Source organism: Meles meles, chromosome 17 (assembly GCF_922984935.1).
Source record: "Meles meles chromosome 17, mMelMel3.1 paternal haplotype, whole genome shotgun sequence".
NCBI classification, from domain to species: domain Eukaryota; kingdom Metazoa; phylum Chordata; class Mammalia; order Carnivora; family Mustelidae; genus Meles; species Meles meles.
Window position 1 is genome coordinate 52,261,928 of NC_060082.1, and position 24,502 is coordinate 52,286,429.

The following is a 24,502-nucleotide window of genomic DNA, read 5'->3' on the forward strand; positions in this document are numbered from 1 at the left end:
ATATGAAGAGCTGAAAAAGTCTTTGATACGGTTTCAGGTTCCACATTGCAACTAACCTTTAAGAAGCTGCCACTTTGTTAAGTTTTGGTATGGGGTCAGAAAAGAATATCCACAATTAACTAAACAGGCTATTAAAATACTCCTCCCTTGGGGCACCTGGGTGGCTCAGTGGGTTAAAGCCTCTGCCTTCGGCTCAGGTCATGATCTCGGGGTCCTGGGATCGAGTTCCGCATCGGGCTCTCTGCTCAGCAGGGAGCCTGCTTCCCTCTCTTTCTCTCTGCCTGCCTCTCTGTCTACTTGTGATCTCTCTCTGTCAAATAAATAAATAAAATCTTAAAAAAAAATAAAAATAAAATACTCCTCCCTTTTCCATCTATCTATGTGAGACTGCATTTTCCTCTATACTTCAACAAAACATGTCAACAGACTTAATGTAGAAGGAGATATGAGAATCCAGCTGTCTTCTGTTAAACCAGATATTAAAGAGATCTGCAAACGTGAACAGGGTAATTTTTTTTGTTTTAGAAGTTTTATTTTGCAAAAAATATTATATTAACATGTAGCAAGTTTAGTATGTTTGATTACTTGATAAGTACTTTTTAAACATCTGTTTGAAATTCTAATATGGTGAATGGCAATAGATAAATAGCCCACGCCAATCTATGTTCTTTTTTTTTTTTTTAAATGTTATGTTAGTCACCATACAGTGACTAACACCATTCACTGTTTGCATATGACACCCAGTGCTCCATGCAATCCGTGCCTTCCTTAATACCCATCACTGGGCTCAACAATCCCCTCATCCCCCTCCCCTCTAAAACCTTCAGTTTGTTTCCCGGAGTCCATAGTCTCTCATAATTCATTTCCCCCTCTGTTTCCCCCTCCCCCTTCATTTTTCTCTTCCTTCTCCTAATGTCCTCAATGCTATTCCTTATGTTCCACAAGTAAGTGAAACCATATGGTAATTGACTTTCTCTACTTATTTCATTTAGCATAATCTCGAGGTCTGTACATGTTGATGCAAAAGTTGGGTATTCATCCTTTCTGATGTCTGAGCAAACACCCGGAGGGAACCCCCAGAAGTACCAGTTAAGAAATCATTGAAGGGGACGCCTGGGTGGCTCAGTGGGTTAAAGCCTCTGCCTTCAGCTCAAGTCATGGTCCCAGGGTCCTGGGATGGAGCCCCACATCGGGCTCTTTGCTCAGCGGGGAGCCTGCTTCCCCCTCTGTCTCTGCCTGCCTCTCTGCCTACTTGTGATCTCTGTATGTCAAGTAAATAAATACAATCTTTATTAAAAAAAAAGAAATCATTGAAGGATCAAAACAGATCTCTTAGTTTAGGTGCGTGAAGATTATAATCTTTGATACAAGAGACCATAAAATTATTCCTTGTTGGCTTTTATATGCTGTAATATTTAATTATAACATAATATTCCATTGTACAATCCAAGTTCTTTGGGGTCTTCAGTAATTCTGAAGAATGTAAAGGAGCCCTGAGATTAAAAAAGTGTATGGAGGGACGTCTGGGTGGCTCAGTCGGTTAAGCATCTGCCTTGGCTCAGGTCATGATCCCAGGGTCCTGGGATTGAATCCCCTGTCAGGCTCCCTGCCCAGTAGGAAGTCTGCTTCTTCCTCTCCTACCTGCTTGTGCTCTTTCTCACTATCTTTGTCTGTTTCTCTCTCTCGAATAAATAAAACCTTTAAAAAAAAAGGTATATGGATTGCTATCATAGAGAATTTAATTTGAGCATATAGTCGTGGTTCTGGGGGTGGAGAGTGTGGTATGCCCTGGCCTGAGGCTTCTTTGGTTTAAGCCTTCTTAGTTCTCAAAAAGGAATTTATATGTACTTTACAGAATTGCTAATTTTGTATTCTTCAAAATGAGATGTCATGATAGATGCTTCTTTAACTCTGTCTTCTAGTACCATAGGTGATATTCAACACCTAAAAATAAACCAAGTACCTAGTATTTATATATATATATATATATATATATATATATATTTTTTTTTTTTTTTTTTTAATTTGACAGCTAGAGATCACAAGTAGGCAGAGAGGCAGGCGGGGGGGCGGGGGGCAGGCTCCCTGCTGAGTAGAGTACAGGGCTCGATCCCAGGACCCTGAGATCATGACCTGAGCTGAAGGCAGAGGCTCAACCCACTGAGCCACCCAGGCGCCCCCCAAGTACCCAGTATTATGGGAAGATGTGTACCTCTTTCTCCACCAAACCAGACAGAAACCATAGGAAAAAGTAAAAATGTATGCTTAGTCCCTCCCCTTTTTATGTTAAATACAGTTTCTTATTAACACAGAAAGTATAAGGCTAATATGGAAGGAACAATAAGAGGACCCTGCTAACCTTAAACTGGGTGTTGAACAGACCTGGGGAGATGTCACTGTTGGCCATACAACTCAATGATGTATTCAGCCTGGCCCCATAGCTCTGTTCTCTGTTTTAAGACTCTTTTTAGCTCTCATGAGTATTCTCAAACCGAAATATTATTGTAAGGCACCTTTCTTCATTTTGCTAGTGCTTTATCTGCGGATTAAACTGTCAGAGGGACTAGGGTGCATGCAGTTTCTGTCTTAAAACTATAGGCAGCAAACACTCTGAGTGAACCCCCAGAAGTACCAGTTAAGAAATCATTGACGGATCAAAATAGATCTCTTTGTTTAGGTGCGTGAAGATTATAATCTTTGATACAAGAGACCATACAATTAATTATAAAATGATTCCTTGTTGGCTTTTATATGCAATAATATTCAATTGTAACATTTAAATTGTGGATATTGGCCCATTGTTAGGTGGCTAAACTTTATGGTTGTTTTTTCTTTTCTCTTCGTATCTTTATTTGCATGTCCGAAAAGGTACAGTGTCATTCTCTCTACACTAATATAGAATGCTGCCGCAAAAGTGGTTGGTCTTTTTTTTTTAACCCTTTATCAGATAGATCACTTGTGAATATCTCTTCCCATGAAGGAGGCTACCTTTTAGTTCCGTTGATTGTTTCCTTTGCTGTGCAGAAGCTTTTTATTTTGATAAAGTCCCAGTAGTTTATTTTTGCTCTTGCTTTAGGAAACATGTCTAGTAAAAAGTTGCAATGGCCAGTGTTAAAGAGGTTGCTGCCCGTGTTCTCCTCTAGGATTTTGATGGCTTCCTATTCAAATTGAGGTCTTTCATCCGTTTTGGATTTATTTTTGTGTATAGTGTAAGAAAGTGGTCCAGTTACATTCTTCTGCATGTGGATGTCCAGTTTTCCCAACACCATTTGTTGAAGAGACTTTTTTCCATCAGATTTTCTTTCTTGTGTTGTCAAAGATTAGTTGGCCTTATGCTTGTGGGTCTGTTCTGAGTTTTCTATTGTGTTCTGTTGATCTTTGTGTCTGTTTTTGTGTCAGTACCATACAGTTTTGATGATGACAGCTTTGTTACAGTTTAAAGTCCGAAATTGTGAGGCCTGCAGCTTTGCTTTTTCTTTTTCAAGATTGCTTTGGCTTATGGGGTCTTTTGTGGTTCCAGATACATTTTAGGATTATTCTAGCTCTAAAAAATGCTGTTGGTATTTTGATACGGTTGCATTAAATGTGTAGATTGCTTTGGGTAGTACAGACATTTTAACAATACTTGTTCTTCCAATCCACGAGAATGGAAGTGGGAAAATTTTTACAACTTTGTGACTTTATCTAATTTGAAAGCATTCTAAATCATAGCACTTAATGGCCTAGTTTCACTCTCTAAACAAGAAACACACTTGTCTGCTCTGTGTATGTTTAATACATATTTAAATAATAATACGTATTTGTATTTAAAGCTAATAATACTAGGAAATCTTCTAATGAGATTTTGGATTTAAAAATGTCTCACATTAAAGACAGGCTACTGAATGGCAAAAGATATTTGTAGGTGACACCTCTGGTAAAAGGGTTAGTATCCAAAATATATAAAGAACGGATACAGCTCAACACCTGAAAAACAAATAATCCAATTTCAAAATGGGCAGAAGACATGAGTCGGCATTTCTCCAAAGAAAACATATGGATGGCCAACAGACACATGAAAAGATGTTTAACATCACTCATCATCAGGGAAATCAAATCAAAACTACGAGTTATCGCCTCACACTTGTCAGAATGTCTAAAACCAAAAATGCAAGAAACGACAAGTTTTGGCGAGGATGCAAAGAAATAACAACTCTCCTGTGCAGTGTTGGTGGGAGTGCAAATTGGTGCAGCCACTGTGGGAAACAGTATAGAGGTCCTTCAAAAAGTTAACAGAGCTACCCTGTGATCCAGGAATCATACTACTGGGTATTTACTAATTTCAAGGGATACATGCACCCCTATGTTTATAGCAGCATTATTTACAATAGCCAGAATATGAAAGCAGCCCGAGTGGCCATTGATAGATGAATGGATAAAGATGAGGTGTATATATATATATATATATATATATATATAAGCAATGGAATATTAATGTAACCGTAAAAAGAAATTAAATCTTGCCATGTGGAACAACATGGATGGAGTTAGAGGGTATATTGCGAGATGAAGTAAGTCAGTCAGAGAAAGACAAATATCATATGATTTCACTCATGTGGAATTTAAGAAATAAAACAAATGAGCAAAATTTAAAAAAAAAAAGACAAACCAAGAAACAGACTCTTAACTATAGAGAACAAACTGATGATTATCAGAGGGGATAGAGGTGGGGGGCTAGGGAAAATAGGTAAAGAGAATTAAGAGTACACTTAACCATGATGAGCACTGAGCAATGTATGAAATTATTGAATCACTGTATTGTACATCTGAAACGCACCTAACACTGTATGTTAACAATACTGGAATTAAAACAATTTTTTTTAAGTCTCAGATTAAAATACTTCCCTTCTAAAAGGCTAGTTGCATAAATATAACCCTTCCTCAACCCTTTTTTCCCCTCACCTCCCGCCATCCCCACCCCCCAAGAAAAGGAAAGCTGTGTTAGGACTTGTTTTTGTGAATACCGATTACTATCACACGAAATGGCTGCATGTGTGAATGTTAATGACACTTCAGTGAATTTGTAGGCTTGTTTCTTATATGGCTTTTAAGTATAAGCTCTTCAGAGAAAAACTTGCCTTCTCAAATAATTCTCAAAAAATTGTCCTTCTCAAATAAACATGATATAGCTATTTAAATAATGACCATTTTATTCCAAAATCAGCTGAGAACGTAATACTATTATTCTTAAAGGTTTGAACTTTGGTATTTGTTAGTGAAGAGCCTTCCATAAAGATCTAAAAACACTTCTGGGGATGGTAGTCGCTGAAGATGGTATGTGATCAGGGTGTTGACTAGGTCAGGCAGTAGTTAACTTGTTCATGGAACACATCTGTGATTTCTGTCCTTTCCCTTCACCTTGATTACAGAGAGGTACAGAAAGCAGTCAACACCGCCCAGGGATTATTTCAGAGATGGACAGAGCTCCTCCAGGACCCCTCCACGGCAACGAGGGAAGAAATCGACTGGACCACCAATGAGCTGAGGAACAATCTCCGGAGCATAGAGTGGGATCTCGAGGACCTTGACGAGACCATCAATATCCTTTTCGATGGTGCCTGTGCCTTTGGGGTCAGCAGAAAAGGGAGCACGTTTTTATCCTGATGTCTCAAGGACATCGATTAGATTCTTTCTTTATAATCGATTGATAGTACTCTTTTTTTTTTTTTTTTTAAAAGATTTTATTTATTTATTTGACAGAGATGACAAGCAGGCAGAGAGAGAGGAGGAAACAGGCTCCCTGCCGAGCAGAGAGCCCGATGCGGGGCTCAATCCCAGGACCCTGTGATCATGGCCTGAGCTGAAAGCAGAGGCTTAATCCACTGAGCCACCCAGGCGCCCTGATAGTACTCGTATTTGTACCTTGACACACTTGAAATAATTGCCCAGTAAGCTAAGGTGTAGGGCCACCTTTTCTACAGTGCGTGATAAATCTGGCCACGTGGAGACAGTGTGGTGCAGTGGTTCAGAGCTCGGTCCCTTGAGGCAGACCGTGTATTCAAGTCCTGGCCACACCAGTTACTAGCCATGTGACTTTGGGCGCCTTGCTCTCTGCTTCAGTTTCCTTTTCAGTAGAAAGTTCGGGTAACAGTGGTACCTATCTCACAGGGTTGGTGAAAGCTGAGCAGGCAAGAGTGGGGCCTGCCACGCAGTGAGCCTCTGGGAGTGTTAGTCATTATTCCATAGAGCTGAATACAGACCAGCAGACCAGTGTCCTACACTGTTAATGAGAAACCAAAAGAAAATCCTTTTGTGGACTTTCTCCTGTTCAAGAAGTGATGTGTTACAGTGCTAGTGTCCAAGAGAGGCCTTTTGTGCCATGAGACGGCATTGAGTAAGAGCAGAGCTATTAAGTCATGCTGTTGTTGGGAAGTCCACTGACCCGACTGACGAACCAGAGAATGATGGCCTTTTTCAGCTGGAAAAATTCCAGTTAATCAAAAATTTTGAAGATATGCCAGTTGCATGTTCTCACTTCTCTCTCGTTCTCTCTGTGTGATCTAGGAAACCAGCTTTTCAGGTTCTTGCAGTTAATAAGTGGAGGGCATTATCTGTTCATATTTCTATTCATCATATGACCCTGGATACCTTTTCAATTCTTTTTAAAAGTATATTGTTAAAAATTAGTGGAACAAAACATGAGAAGGTGGGATCGAAAACACAGGTACAGGGAGATACCTTGAGATAGAGGGAAGAGAAAAAGATTGGTGAGACCGAGAAACTGTGAGAAAAAGAGGACAGAAGTGTTAACAGGTGCGCGCACACCTTGGAGATGCTGTGGGTTCGTTTCCAGAACATCACAGTTAGGTGAGTATCGTGGTCGCAGTAGAGGGACGCAAGTGAATTTTTAGGGTTTCTGGTGCATATAAAAGTTATGTTGACACTATACTGTTGTCTATTCAGTGTACAATAGTATTTTGTCTAAAAACAATGTATATACCTTAATTTACAAGTACTTTATTGCTGGGGCACCTGGCTGGCTCAGGCAGTAGAGCATGTGACTCTTGATCTCAGGATTGTAAGTTCAAACCCCCGGTTGGGTATAGAGATTACTTTTTAAAAAAAAGGCCTTTTAAAAAATACTTTATTGCAAAAAAAGTCTAGTCATCATCTAAGCTTTCAGTGAGTCACAATCACAGATCATTATAACAGATATAATAATAAGAAAGCTTGAAATATTGTAAGAATTACCAAAATGTGACAGACATGAGGTGGGCGAATGCTCTTGAAAAATGGCGCCCATAGACTTGCTCGGCATAGGGTTGCCAGAAGCCTTGCATTCCTTGCATTTGTAAAACACACAGTGTCTGCTAAGTGCAGTAAAACAAGGCACAATAAAATGAGGTATGCCTATGTTTTCATCATTCCTTCAGCAAATAATCGTTGAGTGTATCATGAGCTGGGTATTTTGTTAGATACGAGATTAGAGTGATAGAACAGTATACCAGCCCTCGTGGAATTCATGGTGGGGAGTAGTGAAGGGCTCAGGGGACAGGGGAGCAGACATTAATCAAATAACAGCACTATGTATTTGCAGGCAGTAAGAGAAAAGACCAGAGAGCCATGTGAGCGTCTGACACGGGGCAGCGGGACCAGGCTGGGAACGAGATGATTAGGGGAAGCTTCACTGAAAAAGCTTTGACCTCTAGAGGAATAAGCAGGGTTAACTTCTTGACATAAATGAGATAGATGGTCTGGAACAGCAGGTGAAAAAGGCTTGCAAAGTGGTCATGGGAAAGCTGGTCTGGAGTCAGAAGAGAGTCAACAAAGAGTGCTGGCAGGCATCTGGGAGAGCCTGGCTCAGCCATGGTCTGTCCGCCCACCATGGATCTGTAAGGAACTCAGCAAGGGCTGTTGTTTCTTCAACGGGGGGGTGGGGGGGGTGGGAGGGGGTCTTCTCCACTCCGAGGCACAGAGACCCTCACAGCTGTGGGAGGAGAAGTTTTGAGAATGATGTGTGTCAAGTTGACAGTATTTTAAGAAACACTGAGACAGATTTTATTGCTTACCTGTGAGAGATTTTGTGGTTTAACATGATGTTTGTTAGGTTTTTAATGATGAAAATTGCTTTCCCTTGACTTTTTGACCCACGCATAGTTGAAGCAAATCCTAGAAAATTCAACCTCGATGCAACTGAATTGAGTATAAGAAAAACCTTCATCACAAGTACTCGGCAAGTTGTCAGGGTAAGGAATATCTTACTGTGTTATTTGTGCAAGAAATAGTCACACTTCTCAAAACTCTTTCTTAATGGTAAACTTATAGGTCAACTCTAAAACGACTTTTTAGTATGAATTAAATGTCAGTGTCTCTCCTAATTTCTCTGATTCCAATAAAGAAATTTGTTTTGGTATTGTCTGGTTTATTTCTTGGAGCAAAAATGAGAGTAGCTAGCTGGCTTTGGGAGGTTACTTGTCCATAGCTCTCGTTTTTCCCAATGAGTTATCTTTTTGCCTCTTAATTTCTCGGTATACTGTATTTTTGGACAAAAGGAAAAACTACTATTGTAGAAACCATTTGGTTTCTTGACTGATTGGTAATCACTTTGCATTGTGAAGAATGACTCTTACCAGGTTTGGATAGCGGCCTCTTCCACCATCTGAATTGCTTCTGGAACTTTTGCAACCCATGTTACTGACATTTCCATATACAACGGCTTGACAGCCCTCCGGGAGCTGTCCAGAGCAAGCATCCATTAGAGCGTAAAACACCAATCCAAGTGAACAAGTCTCTAGTCTCAAATTATAGAGCTAATAACCTATTGTTTAAAAAAGAAGAAAAGAAAAACAAGGAGAAAATATCATTTAAGTCAAATCTTGTCTTCTTGAGATATGTTTGTATTTTGAAACTATATGGCTAAGCCATTTGATTAGCATAACTAGATGGAAGAGAACCAGCTGTCTTTAACATATGTACTAGAAAGCAGCTTCCTTGAATAAAGAAACTTGGGATCATACCAGTGCTAACATATGGCTTTTTAGGAGTCATCTCAGGCAGGAACCTTGCTATGGTTTGCCAAAGACTTTATGTCATGTGATTTCCTTTTGAAATTATTTCAAATCGTAGGTTATCACTGAACTTTAATTCTTGTGTCTTCTTTTATTCAGTAGTTGCCTTGCTATGTGTGTAAATGTGTGTGTGTATAAATTATTGTTAAATAAGCCCATAGTTTAATGGGCCAGTAACCTTTTGGGATGTGGGTACACCATTGATATATGCTGAGCATTTGTATTAGACAGTCCTAATTTCTAGCCAATTCAGAACGCTGTTCTGATAAGAAAGCCCCTTTTTCTGATAAGGTAAGTCCCCAATTACTTATTTTATAAATATAGTTTGCTTTATTATTATTATTTTTTAATATTTTGTTTATTTGACAGAGAGAAATCACAATTAGGCAGAGAGGCAGGCAGAGAGAGAGAGAGAGAGAGGAGGAAGCAGGCTCCTGCTGAGCAGAGAGCCCGATGTGGGGCTCGATCCCAGGACCCTGGGATTATGACCTGAGCTGAAGGCAGAGGCTTTAACCCACTGAGCCACCCAGGCGCCCCTGCTTTTTTATTTTTTGTAGTAGATTTTCTGAATGACACTTCTGTAGAGGCTGGTATTTAAGTGGCCCCTGGCAGTGAAGCACAAATTCCTGAACTCGGTCATTGTGTTTGTTCTTTTCGCAAGATAGTACTTGTAAATTTTGCACATTGAGATTCGGAGGTGAATATATTGAAAGTTAAGTTAGTTGGTATAATTGCAAGTAGAAACCGAAGTTCATTTTTTAATACTTGTAAAAGGTACACTCTTCGGAAGAAGTATTCTTTTTTTTTCCCCCTTAAATTTTATTTATTAGAGAGAGTGAGAGAGAGCATGAGAGGAGGCTCAGAAGGAGAAGCAGACTCCCGGCTGATTGGGCAGCCTGACTTGGGGCTCGATCCCAGGACTCCAGGATCATGACCTGAGCTGAAGGCAGCCGCTTAACCCACTGAGCCCCCCCGGCGCCCCAGAAAGTAGTATTCTAAACCAAGTCCATATTTCATAATGTAGGGTTACAGTCCTTCTAGAGTTGAGATCTAAATCATACTTAACTGTATCACCCAACTGAGTATTTTAGAGTTTCTAGTCATTGTTGTTTTAGTTATGACCCATTTTGGGGGAAACTGTTACTGTTACTGTTTACTAGTTGTAGGTTAGCAGTACCTAACTGAGCTTTTGCTGATCTTATTTTGATAAATTCTAACTGAAGTCCTGTAAGAAGAGAAGGAGGTAGTCATGGTGCTAACTTGGATTTTTTTGTTTTAAGCACCTTGTGTTGACTGAACATTACTGCATTTAGTTAAGCAGCATTTGTAGACAGAGATCTCTGGGTTCTAATTGGAGGAGACGGAGTGGAGTCAGAGTTCACTGATTTGGGAAATGAGACCTAAGACCACGCTCCAATTTGGGATTTGTCTTTCACGAGCTCATGTAAACTCCTCTGTTAACTATTATCAGTAGGCTTTCATTTAGTTGCTGTGAAAGGAATACATTTGGATCCGCAGCTGATGCCCACAGTGCTTTCTCCTTCTCAGGAGGGAGAGTCAGGGATACACTGCTCGTTTGTGTCTGTGGTTGTTCTCTCTAAAAAATCACATCTTTCTCTTTTTTTTCTTTTTACTTAACGTCCATTGGTTTTGCTTTTAGAAGCCTTCCTTGTTTTAAACGTCTTGTTTCCCCAAGTGTCTTTTAAGGTTGTACAGGTGAGTAAGTTTTGCTGGCAGTTTTTACTGAAGAAAGCAAAATATTCTTTTGTGTGCGTAAATAGCCTTTGATCATTCTGAAGTAATCATTTGTACATTTGTGGGGTTATTGCCACATCAGTGATTTTGCATGTAGGGTTTTCTGTTGCGGAAATCTGTTCCACGAATGACCACATTTTTCTGTTGCGGAAAATCTGTTCCACGAATGACCACATTTTCACCTCGTAGCAGAAGGTTTTGCAGTGTGCGGCAGAGGAACTCAGGGAAGGAGCTGTTCCGAGAATGGAGTTCTAGGCTCGTCTGTGACCTTAATAAATTTTCATCATGGCAAGTCAGTTAGCTTCTTTGGCTCTGTGTTTTCTTTATCAATTAAATGGTCCTCTTAGACATTTTCTAACGTTAACTTTCAAAGGAACGAGAACCGTACATCCCTGTGGGGAAAGAAACCCAACTTGTTCCAACCCAAGAATTGTTCACTTTTCATTCTAAGTCAAGACAGACACGGTTGACCAACAGCGATGAGGTGTGCAGGGTGGACACAGATGACATTGGGGTGAGAGACCTCTTAGTGGGAAGCACTGGGATATATGTAGTGTCCCATTCACTCAGTGTGGAAGATACCATGACATGGGAACAGGAGCATAAATATCCAGGACTTGTGTTGGTCTTTTTGGCAGATGAACCAAATCGTATTGGGACTGCTTCTTGACTGCTGGTTCTAAACTTCATGTGTTAGAAAGAGGATTGAGTATGTTTTTGGCCTGATGGGTTATTACAGAATGCTTAAAACTGTTTAGTGACTAAGCTTAAAATTCTTAAATCCTAATTAATCATACCAGAATGCACTCTGTTGCATGGTATCTCACAACTTTTAGCATCCGTAGAAACGTAATCCTAATAAGAACATAATGTGTTGCATGGTATCTCACAGCTTTTAGCATCTGTAGAAACAATGCCATCCTGGAAGTCAAAGCCCAGTGCTTTACCTGGCCGTACAGCCTCCATGGCCACACACAGGGTGCACACCACACAGCTGTTGGCGAAGTCATGGCCATGGGGGCTAACCTTAGCCCCTCCCCCCACACATATATTTTATTAAAGTAATGCATGTTCATTAAAGAAAATTAGAAAAATGTTAATAAGAGAAAAAAAGGAAACCTAAGCTTAAAATAATAAACAAAACTTTGTTGTGTTTTCTCATAGTCATTTTCTTAACACATGGCAGTTGTGTTTTACATAATTGTGATCATACTGTTAAGCAATCATAAGCATTTTTAAATTTTACTTTTAAAAATTAAAGGTAATCCATACTTGCTGTTTTTAAAATGCAAGTAATTTTGCTGTATGAGAAAGGTGAAAATGCCCCCTGCCCATTCTGTAATTCCACTTCCTAGGAATAATCACTGTTTACAGTTTTATGTATTGTCTGTAGCCATTATATGACCTTGAAATAGACTCTTAAAAGTAATGACATATTATTCTGGGTTTACTCTAAGTTTCTACTCTCTGGTTTGGACCTGCTGCTTATTTCTGGTTTTCTTTCATATTATAAATAAATAACACTGCTGTGTACATCTTTGCTCTTTTCTTTCTTTTTTTTTTTTTTTTTTTGGGTATATATTTTACTTTTTTTTTTTTTAAGATTTTATTTTTAAGTAATCTCCACCCCCGGTGTTGGCTTCTAACTCACAACCCTGAGATCAAGAGTTGCATGTTCTACCAACTCAGCCAGCCAAACAGCCCTTTTATATTGTTTTCTTAAAATAAATCCTAGTAGTGGAATTGCTAGGTCAAGGTCATGAATATTTAATACAAATATCATAGCTCTTGATACAAAATGTCAAGTTTTCTCAGAGTCCAGTTTACCTTCCAGCCATTGTTGAAGAACAGTAGTGTTTTGTTTTGTTTTACATTTTTATTGAAGTGTAACAATAGAGAAAAGTACACGTATCCCAAGTACACAGCGGGAAGAGTTTATAAACTGCTCCCAGCCGTGGAAATAGCACCTCGAAGCCTTCCAGAGCAGTCCCAGCACCCCCGGAAGCTTCCTTTTGCCCCTTTACAGTCTTTAATTCCTGCTCATTGTCCTGACTTCTAACAGCAAAAACACATTCTACAGCTGAAGTTCAAACTTTACTTGAACTTTGGTTACTTTTTCCATCCACATGTGTTGATATTTTCATTATGCAAATAATGTTCATTGTTTTGAAAAAAGGCTTATAAAATGTATTAAGTGCATTTTTAAAGCATCTATATCCAAGCCAATAAACATTTCAGATATTTGCTCTGCATAGTTAGTAATACATATAGGATTGTACTGTTGTTATTATCTGATTAATATCAGAATGTCGTCGTAAACGCTGGTTGGTTATTGGGAGCATGCAGTCTAGGCGATGTTTATTAGGTGACAGGCTCACTTCAAGGCTTCTAGAATCTAGACCAGAGCAGTTCAGACTTCGTAAGACTCACCCAGGGACTTGTTAGCTGACCTTAGAGTCTGCCTGAATAGATCTGGGTGGGGTCCAGGGACCTGCAGTTTTTCTTTTTTTTTAAGATTGTGTTTATTTGAGAGAGAGTGCCGTTGGCAGCGGGGTGGCGGTGGCAGAGGGAGAGGAAGGGAAAGAATCTCAAGCAGACTCTGAGCGCAGACCCTTGGGGCTCAATCTCACGACCCTGAGATCATGTCCTGAGCCGAAACCAAGAATCCGACACTTAACCAGCTGGGCCACCCAGGCGTCCAAGAGACCTGCGTTTCACCTCCTGTGACTGGCTCAAGCAAATCTCACATATTTAAGAACTCTGGCTTGTATAACTGAATTCCCTTTGTTTTAAATATACCAGTATCTAGGGCACCTGGGTGACTCAGTGGGTTAAGCCTCTGCCTTGAGCTCAGGTCATGATCTCAGGGTTCTGGGACTGAGCCCCACATCGGGCTCTCTGCTCAGCAGGGGGCCTGCTCCCCACGCGGCACCCCTCCCCCCCGCCTGCCTGTCTGCCTACTTGTGATCTCTCTCTGTCAAATAAATAAATTAAAAATATACATATTGAAAAATATATACCAGTATCTATTTCTTTATTTTTACGGTGAATACTTTCTTTTACTAAGTATATTTTTCTCGGTGTCTGTGGATGGGCTTTTATTTTTTGTCTTTTGAAGTTTGTGAATGAATGAAATAGGGAGAGAATCCTATTTCTGGGTCAGCTGGACCTTAGGCGGGGCAACCTCAGATGCACTGCTCACCCAGGGTCATTTCCAAGGGCTCGGGCACTCTTGTTGAAGGCCCCCAACCACAGGGAGCTCGCTCCTTCTGCAGACACCCTTTCTTACCGGGGGCAGCACTGGTACTTTGCGACAGGTTATAGGAAAATGATCGCTCTACCTTTGCTCTGCTTGATTAACACTTTTTTCTACAGAAACACCAAAGTGAGCTTCTAAAAACATGAATCAGAATACTCCATGGCCCGCTTAAAATACCTTAAGGCCTTCCCATTGGCTTTGCACAGGGCCTGCGATCCATGTAATAACAGTTTTACATTTTTTAAAGGATGATTAGAAAACACACAACAGAGTATGTGACAGGGACTGAACACTTAATATCTACTCCTTTACAAACAAAGTTTGCCAGCCCCTGCCTCAGGATAAAATCTAAGCAGCCTGAAGCCCCCCCCCCCCCCCGAGTGTTTGGCCAACCTTCCCTTCTTCCCCCCACCCCTGAACACAGTTGGCTCCTTCAGACTTTCTGGTCTGCCTTCTCCAGAGCTAAAGGCACTGAGCTTTTTCCTGCCTCTGGGCTTTTGTCCTTGCTGTTCCTTTTGCCTGGAATTCCCAGCCTTCAGCTCTTTCTGTTGCTGGCTCATCCTTGCCCTTCAGATCTCCATTCCAGTGTAACCCCCAACCTTCTAACATGGTGTCCATCACCCATGCAGTTCAGCCCTGTCTATCCCCTTCCTTCCCAGCACCTGGTTGACGTGTCTGCAGAATTACTGTTTGCCCCTTGTCCACTGCAGTACCCGTTGGCGCGCGGGCAGACGTCTTCCCTTGCTCATGGTACTATGTGGGTGCGTAGTAGGCTTTAGTGAGCATTTGCTAAACATAGAAATGGGCGCTTGGAAAGCTGAAGTAAGGTAGTCGTGATTCAGACTCACCACAGTAGGAATCATGAAAACTGGCACTGTTCGATCTGCTGTTCACCTGTCACGGGGCTTGGAAGAAGTTTCTAAGAGCCTAATACCTCAACATTTGCATCTATAAAATAGCCTACTTGCCAACAGAAAATTATAAAGTATTTTGGCAGCCTTTTTTTTTTTCCCAAAGAAAATTTGTATTATAGCAATCATGTATTCAGTTCTAATCATTTTAAAGTATATTGGGTTGGGGTTAAATATAAGGAAAAGGGTTCATATTTAATAAAGTGTTTTGCTTCGCGTTAAGGAATGGGTCCATTCATTTTTATTTCCATACAAGATTATTTTTGATACTGCTCTAGAAACCCACGCTTGTGTTAGAAATAGTGTATAGTGGGGGTGCCTGGCTGCCCCAGTCTGTAAAGCGTATAACTTTTATTCTTGGGATTGTGAGTATGAGCCTTGGGCGTAGAGATTATGGGAGGAAGGAAGTGAGGGAGGGAGGGAGGGGAGTCTATACTGCACATGAATCCAACTCAGAAATAAATAAAGTAAGAATACTAGAAAGTGTCCTCTGATGTTTCATGGTAAACAGACTTGATCCTAAAGTGTGTGGTTTTCACATGTATTCTGTTTGTGAAGAAGCTAGCCCTTGAACACAGACTTCTGTGTTTGTGCCCCAGGATTGCCATTTACCGATTGTGTGACGTTAAGAAAATACCTTAGCCTTTTCAGATCTAAGTCTTCTTACCTGTACAATGGAAATAATAGGCGCTTCACAGGGTCATTGTGAAAATTCAGTGACAACGTGTGTAAGTGTACAATGGCGTTGCGGCCTCTGGCAGGTACCCAGGAAATATGAGTTCCCTTCCTCTTTCTTGCTGTTTGAGTTCAGGATCCAGGAATGTGAGTCTATTTCCTTTGTTTCTGAGACTTAGAAGCTAAAGAATGTTGTCTTTCTGTTTAAAAAAATTCATAATAGTCTATGTGTATTTTGTTAGCCTATAAAACGTTAACCATGATTTTATTTTCACTCGTTTTCTGGTCTTCTCGTCTTGTTAGGACATGAAGGATCAGATGTCGGCTTCATCTGTGCAGGCATTAGCAGAACGAAAAAATAGACAGGTGAGTAAACTTCTGAACACACAGTATCGACCAAAGAAAATAGCATGGTTAGATATTTGGAATTGAAAAATGCTGACGTCTATGTACCGTGTGTTCACGCAGAAGACCTGTACGTGCTGAGTCTGGCATGAGGCTGGCAGGTGTTGTAAAAGTCTGGTCAGCTCGCCCCAGTGCCGCGGTGTCGTTTCCCTCCCTCCCTCACACCCTCTGCTTCTCCCGTCTGGGCCCCCATAGCTCCCTCTGCTTATCCCCATAGGCCCTGCACACAGCCATTCTCTCTGGAAAGTGCTCTGATTGCTTGTCTCCTTTGTCTCTGCTGGACCCCAAGCAGTGAGGGGCAGTTATGTCATGAGCTGTTTTTAAATCTCTAGCTGCCATTCCATTGCCTGTAGAACTTCCTAAACATCTACCGAGTGAAATTTTATGTAAAGACATTGGCGGCACCTTCAATTTGTGTTCAGTGAAACCTTTCATTGTTTTAAGTACTTTTTAAAGGTGAGGTCCAGTTTTTGTTAGTTATTACAGATAAATTATGAAACCTGATTTTAGAAACCCCAGAGCAGATAATGTCATATCAAAAATAAAAGCTACAGGAGACCAGTCCTTGCATTTAAGTATCTTTTTAAAATTTTTTAATTTTTAAATTTTTTTTAAAAAGATTTTATTTATTTGAGAGAGAGAGAGAGAACGCGAGCAGGGTGGAGAGATGGAGGCAGAGGGAGGAGCAGATTCCCTGCTGAGTAGGGAGTCTGATGTGGGGCTCGATCCCAGGACTCTGAGATCGTGACCTGAGCCGAAACCAAGAGTCGGATGCTTAACTGAGTGAGCCACCCAAGCACCCCTTAAGTATCTTTTTAAAATTAGACACTTTGGATAGAAATTCCCTTCTGACTGATAAAAATCCTTTAAAAAAAATACAACAGTTGCCTAAAATTTAGATTTAACTTCAGGTCTGTTCAGACTCCATCAAGTTACTGATAACCCTTTTAATAGACTGTTAAGAAACAGCTCATCGTTCTTAACGAGGAATCAGTACATCCTAAATTCAGACCTGCAGGTGTTGACCCATCGCATCCGAAAACAAGTAAGAGATCAAAGAAAGGGAGGGGCTCTCCGGATATCACCTACTTAGTTGTCCCATTTCCTTTCCCTGCATTTCATTCTTCAAGTCACTGTTGGGGTTTTTCCTTCCTGTCTCCCTCCCTTCCTCTCAGCATTGCAGCGGAGGAAACCCAGGCGCTGCCCCAGCATATCAGGCACTAACTTTTTTTTTTTCTTTTTTAAAGATTTTATTTATTTATTTGACAGACAGAGATCACAAGCAGGCAGAGAGGCAGGCAGAGAGAGGGGGAAACAGGCTCCCCGCCGAGTGGAGAGCCCGCTGTGGGGCTCAATCCCAGGATCCTGAGATCATGACCTGAGCTGAAGGCAGAGGCTTAACCCACTGAGCCCCCCAGGTGCTCCTTGGGCACGAACTCTTGAAAGGAACTAGGGCATGGCCACAGCTGGCCGCTCCCTTCTCGTGTCTACTCTCAAAGCACTTGTGACAGTGACATGGGGAACGCCAGGCCCGTCACACTGAACTTGAGTTGTTTTATTCTCCAGATAGTGAAAGCTGAACTACCATAAATAAAATATGTACTCACACCCTGCCTCTCTGACTATGGCTTGGGATTTTTGTTTTTGGCGTGGAGTGAAAGGACAGTTTCCCAGGGAATGGCAGGGCCAGTTTTCTGTGTCACATGCGAGCAGGCCAAGTCGGCCTCGCTGCTCCGTGCCAGGACCAGGCACTGTGCTCCGGCCTCTGCTATGCCAGGACCTTCCGCTCCGGCACCTGCACCCAGGCCCTCTCCCTCCTCGTTCTATGAAGATAGATTCCCGAAGTCAGACTGGTGACGTCTAGTCCGCTTCACAGTAAAGCACAGACAGCTTTTACCGGCGGGACCTCTGTCCGCCTCAGAAAGAAGAGCCCCGACTATGACCCCAGGAGCGCGCAAGGCTGGTAGAGCCTCCAGTGCTCTGTGGGTAGCCTCGTGATGCGCTGTACAGAGACTTCGTCACCTTGAAAACATGGTCACTAGGCCTCCGTGTCCTCCACAGAGATTCTTAGAGTCTCTGCCACGGAATGAGCAGGATCTTTTAAACTTGACACCCTGACGATCAGGTTGGGCAGAGCCATCTACTAAAGGCCTCGGGTCTGCTTTATGCCAGAGACAGTCCCCACCCAGCTTCTTGGCTGGACCGAGATCCTGGGCTGCCAGCAGCTCTCCGACCTCCCTCAAAACTTGGGCTCCGCATCCTGAGCTTTGCCGAACCCGACCCTGAAGTGTAGACGTTTGACTGAAGTCACCTCCAAATGTCACACCAGGAGGTCCTTGTCAGTATCGAGGGGCTGTTGAAGAGCTTTGCAGACAGAAAACCGAGTAGCCCGTGAGGCCTTTGACAGTTCCAGGGATTGGAAGTACCTGCTAAGAAGATCCGGCGCCTCCACAAGGAAGAAGAGTCAAAGCAGCAGCGTCTCTGATTCTCTGTGCGGGGCTGGCGGGAGCGCGGACCTTGACCACCTGGTCAGACGGGCTCGTGGGGCTCCCGGTCAGAGCCTGCTGCCGAGAATGAGCTCTCACATTCCTGACTGGCCTCTTCATGTAAGGGAGACTTATCCTTTTCCCAGACTTATCCTGTTCTGGCTGCAAACTTCCTTGAATTCATAGTGGGAAACCTGACGCTGGGGAAGAGCTCTGACGTGGGACCCGCTTGCTTGGGTCGTGAGGGCCGTGGGTCGCGAAGGCAGGTGCTCGCTCGTGGCGCCACCTGCCTTCGAAGCAGCCCCGGCTCCGGTCTGGGACGCCTGCAGCCTTTTAGTCCAGCCGACGGGCACTGGGATTGACTCATGGGTTCAGGTGAACAGACATTGCTGGTTCTGGTGTCTTCTGTACGAGAGGGGCTGTGACTTGGCTCGTCATTCCGGGAGCTCTTCCCGCCTCCTTCCGAAGAAACACACAAACTTTCCCGGCTCATAGTTGAACAAAAAGGGCTCTTGATCTGTGGAGTCAGATTAGAACCTCTGGGTCTCTGATGAACCTCCGAGGGTGCTAGGTAGAGCTGGCCTGGGGGCGCCTGGGATCGAGCCCCACATCGGGCTCTCTGCTCAGCAGGTAACCTGATTCCCTTCCTTTCTCTCTGCCTGCCTCTCTGCCTACTTGTGATCTGTCTGTCAAATAAAAAATAAAATCTTTAAAAAAAAAACATTTAGAGCTGGCCTGAAGAGACCAAGTGCTTTTAGATTGTAAAGTGGTATATAGATGGGCGTTTGTTGATTTTACGTTGACTTTTATCCGTGTTTGCATGGGACAAAGCCCATTTCTGAGTTGCCCTGGGAGAGCTGGGACGCAGCGGGTGCCCTTCCTGGCATTCCTGAGATGGTGCCACGTAGGCAGCAGCCCACACCACTGCACAAGGGCCGACCCGGGGAAAGTGCGCCGTGAGCAGCGTGTGAACTCGTCAAGCCCCTGTGCCAGAGCGTTGGTTCAGAAAGTAACGGCTTGTTTTCCCCTGCCCCTGCTGCCCCCTGCTCCACTCTCGCAGGCACTCCTCGGGGACAGTGGTGGCCAGAACTGGAGCACGGGAACGACAGACAAATACGGGCGTCTCGACCGCGAGCTCCAGTTAGCCAACTCCCATTTCATCGAGGAGCAGCAGGCGCAGCAACAGGTACCCGAGAAGCGGGGGGCGGGCCCCCCAGCCTGGGGGCTTTGTGACCAGTGCCAGCCAGGGGGACCCCACTCGCCCTGCAGCTGCCTGTGTCCACATGCACAGCGGTTTTGTGGATGAAGGGTTTTTAAAACCTCCTTCAGAGCACGACCTTTTCAAGAGAACCAAGCTTGATTAGATTCTTAAGAAAGGCAGACCAGACATCCAAAACCTACAGACAAGGCCATTGACTTAAAAACAAAAACAAGAACGCAGAAAGCACCCCAGCAGCCTCTTCCCCCGCCTCCACTTGTATGCTCAGTTTTTTGTTCATCTCAACAAAGGCACTTTCAGAAAAACTGAGTCCTTGTTTTTCCGTTGCAAATTATTGTTGGTTCCATTATACGTAGAAAAAGATTGCATTGGTGGAGATTATAGGGTAGAAGGAGAGGAAGGTTGATTATGTTTACATCGTGGCTTTTGATTTGTGCTGTGGTTTAAAAAGGAAGCTGATAATAACGTATCTGGGGATTTGAGGATTATCCATTGAAGCTACTGGTTCTTAAATATTACGTTTTACGTATACACCTACGTTTGTGTGTTCTTTTTCCTTCAGCGTGTCTGTGTAACCAGTTGTCTACTTAAACTGCTATTAATCAAGCAGATTTTTTTAAATAAAAAATGAGGCCACACCACAATTAAAAGTAATTATTTATCACTCAGTAGTTGTCCTTGACGTAGCTTACTGCCACGGGGCTTCCCTAGTTTGTCCTTGTGGAGGAGGGAAAGGACTGTGTATACAGTTCTCCTGCGTTCACAGATTAGCCGGCCTCTCTCTTGTAGTCAGGCCGAGGCAGTCTGTTGTGGTTGAGACCTTGACCCTGGCAGTGGGCTTCCTCTCCCCAGCATCCCACGGCTCAGTGGTCACTGCACAGGTGCTTCTGACCCTGGCTTATTCCTGCATCGGACTTGAGCCAACCAGAGTAACTCGCTCTTGGTGGTTTCTGGGCCTGCTGACTGCTCACAAGTTGGATCAGCAGGAAATATCAGTAGCTTGACAACCCAGCCTTTTGAGCAGCGTGTTTTCAGAGGCGATGGTCTGGTCCTTCGATTTCTGGGCTTTGCTTCCGAATGAGAATTGTCCCAAGTTGGCAAAGAAGCCAGCAGCTGCTAGAGTACTGGGCTTGGAACCAGGTAAGATGGATTTTAATTGCTTCTTTCCTATTTCTCTGGCACCAGTTGATCGTGGAACAGCAGGATGAGCAGTTGGAGCTGGTCTCTGGCAGCATCGGGGTGCTGAAGAACATGTCCCAGCGCATTGGAGGGGAGCTGGAGGAGCAGGCCGTGTGAGTATGACACGCCCCCTCTTGCTGCAGTGAAGCGGAGGGGCAGAGCCGTCTTAGGAGACCCCTAAAAAGCCTGACAGTTACATGGCTAGTAAACCCAAAAGCTGTTTTAATTATCTAGCTGTATCTTTATTCTGTCTTCCAGACTAGCCTCCCCCAAAGAAGCACATTTATCAGATAAAATTTTCAACAGGGTTTGGGCAAAGTTATTTTCATGATTATTTTTACACCCTGCAAAAGCAGATACTGCTTCCTCTGAGCGGATTCTCAGAGTGTTGTGACGGATGGGAACATGGACGGATATGGCTGTGTAACCTCCCTGGAGATCTGGGTCCCGAAGAGGATAGGACAGGAGCTGACTTCCCTCTGTCATCCTGTGACTCTCCTCCTCCGTCAAACATCTTAAACTTTAACTTAACGAAGAAAAGTTTTTAAATTTAACTTCAATTAATAAAAAAAAAAAACTTCCCTCTCAAAAATAAAAAGTAAAAATGAAGCAGATGAAAACATAGCTGGGTTTCTCTGTTTTTTCCTTCAGCACAGTCCCCTTCTGTGCTCAGAAGTAGGACACCAAAAGCATCCTTAAATGCTTTCATTCCACAAATTTCTTTCTGAAAAAATAAGGCCATCTACGAGGATATTGCAGAACCTCTCCTATCGCAGTCTTGAATTCAGTCTTACACATTCATTCTTCAGAAATTCAGACTGGTATCTGTTCTGCTGGGAGGTCCTGGGTACCCACAGAGGAGGGAACAGAACAGACTGTGTTTGCCATCAGAGTTGACCAGTTACTGCACAGAACAGACATTCTGCAGACGGTGCAGGTCATTAAGAGGCGCAGAGATGGAAGGGGGAAGAGCGTGGTGCCTTACGAGCCCTCTCTCAGCTCAAGCTGCAGACCTCACTTAGCCCAGGTCCCGGAGAAGATGTGTGGAACTGGAACCTGAAGGATGAGTGGAAGGTGGCTGGGGGAGGGGCAGGGGAGGGTCGCCTGGGGTTAGAGAGAGAGTGCATGGGACGGAAAGGTCTGGTGTGTGTAGAGGAAGGGGGTTTGCAGAAGTCAAAACAGGGAGGCTGAGCACAGAGCAGGGAGGCTTTTGAAGCACCATTAAGGGGTTAGGTTAGAACTTTGTCTCCTGAGGGTGATGGGAAACCAGGAAGGTTATGTTGGGACTAATGCCATGGACAGGTTTACATTTGGGGCAGACCCATCTAGCTGTGGTTTGGATGACAGATAGCAGTGAAGCCAGACCGGAGGCAGGGAGACCGGGGGGAAGCTGTAAGAGTGGGAGTGTAGGCATGCGTGTTGAATTTCTAAAATGCACTGTTCCCCTAAAATTTCAGTTTGTGGATGGAGAAGGACTAGTTGCCTGACTCCTCCTCGAGGTTCAGTAGATGGTAGAGAAGCCTGGCAGACTTCAGTTAAAGATGGTGACTTGAACACACCAAACACACCCTTGATGTCGCTCCTTCCCAGCAGCCCACTAAGGCACTAGCAGAGGGAGCTTTTTAAAAAACTATCATAAGACCTTTGGGGACATAGGGCATGAAATAAGAAACAGTAACCATAACATTTAGGTCCTGGAAAGTAGGAAAATGAATGGCTACTGAATCAACAGACCAGAGAAGCTGAATCTTCCGCCAGCCGCAGGGGGGCACCAAGGAGCAGACACAGTTCCTGCCTCCTGGCAGTGTGAGCCCTGAAGGGCGCACTGGTCACGTGGTAACACAGTCCTACTGGAAGGAAGGGTTAGGATAAGTGGTGGGATGGATGCAGAGATACGGAAGGAGGTGGGCACAGAGCTAAGCCCTAGCTTTTCTAGAATCGAGTCGGTGGGATAGAGTTCTGGTGTGTGTGTTACCTGAACGCATGGAGAAAGCACCCAGGGGATAGTGGGAGGGGTTGGCAGCAGTTGTCAAGGGGACGGGAAACAGCCGTGTTTTTTTATAAAAAGCCTGAACATGCTATTTAGCTCTTTAAACTGTGTCTCACTTTGGTAAAAGTAATAAGTAAATTAAAAGGAAAGCCCCTGAGTCTTGGATTTTGACCTGTGTCCTCCAGCACGGTGGCCACTGGCAGCTGTGGCCGTGATGACATAAATGTGGCCAGTCTGAACACGGATGTGGCCTGAGTATAAAGGCACATCAAGTTTTGAAGGCTTCCTGTGGAAAAAAAAAGTAGCATAGCTTGTGATTGATTTTTTAAAATATTAATTACATGTTGGAATGATAATATTTGGGATATATGAGGCCAAAAAACCCAGATTATTAAAATTAATTTCATCTTTTTGTTTCAAACGTGGCTACTAGCAAATATTAAATAGCATATCGGACTCACAGTCTGTTTCTTTTGGATAGCACCGAGTCAGATCTGGGCTAGAAACCTAGTTTAGTGGGTGTCCTTGGGCTGGAGGTCGGGTGACTGGCCTTTTTGTCCTCAGTAGGAAAAGTCATGCCCAGCATACAAGGGTGGTTCTTGTTTTTCAGTATTTGGCCCTGCCTGGATAAGTCTGCAGCTGCAGGCCAAGATGCTACCGGGATCTTAGATGAGCTAATAGTGTGTTAATTTGAAATTTCAGGTAAGGGACAAAGATCTGTTTATTTAGTGGTCCGCATGGAGTTTACTTAATAATTGACTTAATGAGGAGTTGGTTGTCCTGACTCCTGCGGGCAGTCAGGTGCCTCGTATGGACACAGACCAAGCCCAGTCATTTCTAGCTGCCACTGATGCTCCTAGGGTAATAAGGCCTTTTTAATAAGACCTCTGCTGCTAATTGGTGTGTTAGGTTCCATACTCGGGATAATCATATGTTCACCTCAAGTTGAAAAGCCTGGAATGTTTTTTTTTTTTTAGAAACATATAATGTACTATTAGTCCCAGGGGTACAGGTCTGTGAATCGCCAGGTTTACACACTTCACAGCACTCGCCATAGCACATACTTTCCCCAATGTCCATAACCCAACCCCCCTCTCCCTAACCCCCTCCCCCCGGCAACCTTTGGTTTGTTTTTTATTTGTTTTTTTTTTTTTTTTAAAGATTTATTTATTTGACAGAGATTACAAGTAGGCAGAGAGGCAGGCAGAGAGAGAGAGAGGAGGAAGCAGGCTCCCAGCCAAGCAGAGAGCCCGATGCGGGGCTCGATCCCAGGACCCTGGGATCATGACCTGAGCTGAAGGCAGAGGCTTTAACCCGCTGAGCCACCCAGGCGCCCCTGGTTTGTTTTTGTGACATTAAGAGTCACTTATGGTTTGTCTCCCTCCCAATTCCATCTTGTTTCATTTATTCTTTTCCTACCCTTCAAACCCCCCACGTTGCATCTGCACTTCCTCATATCAGGGAGATCATATGATAGTTGTCTTTCTCCGATTGGAAAAGTCTGGAATGTTTTGTCATTTATGAAATAAACACCACTGGAGTTGAGTATTTTGGTGTTGTCTTTACCAGCTGCAGC

The 24,502-nt window shown here is 43.3% G+C and overlaps 1 protein-coding gene across 1 annotated transcript in view; it reads left to right on the forward strand.

The window, feature by feature from the left end:
- The window catches only part of STX6 (syntaxin 6), a 51,350-nt gene that overhangs the window by 15,403 nt on the left and 11,445 nt on the right, over nucleotides 1-24,502 (forward strand). Inside the window, exons 2-6 of the mRNA XM_045982648.1 lie at nucleotides 5,409-5,578; nucleotides 8,131-8,225; nucleotides 15,951-16,013; nucleotides 19,599-19,724; nucleotides 20,943-21,049. Of these exons, the coding sequence (XP_045838604.1) occupies nucleotides 5,409-5,578; nucleotides 8,131-8,225; nucleotides 15,951-16,013; nucleotides 19,599-19,724; nucleotides 20,943-21,049 (561 nt within the window). The remainder of the gene's footprint in view (nucleotides 1-5,408; nucleotides 5,579-8,130; nucleotides 8,226-15,950; nucleotides 16,014-19,598; nucleotides 19,725-20,942; nucleotides 21,050-24,502) is intronic.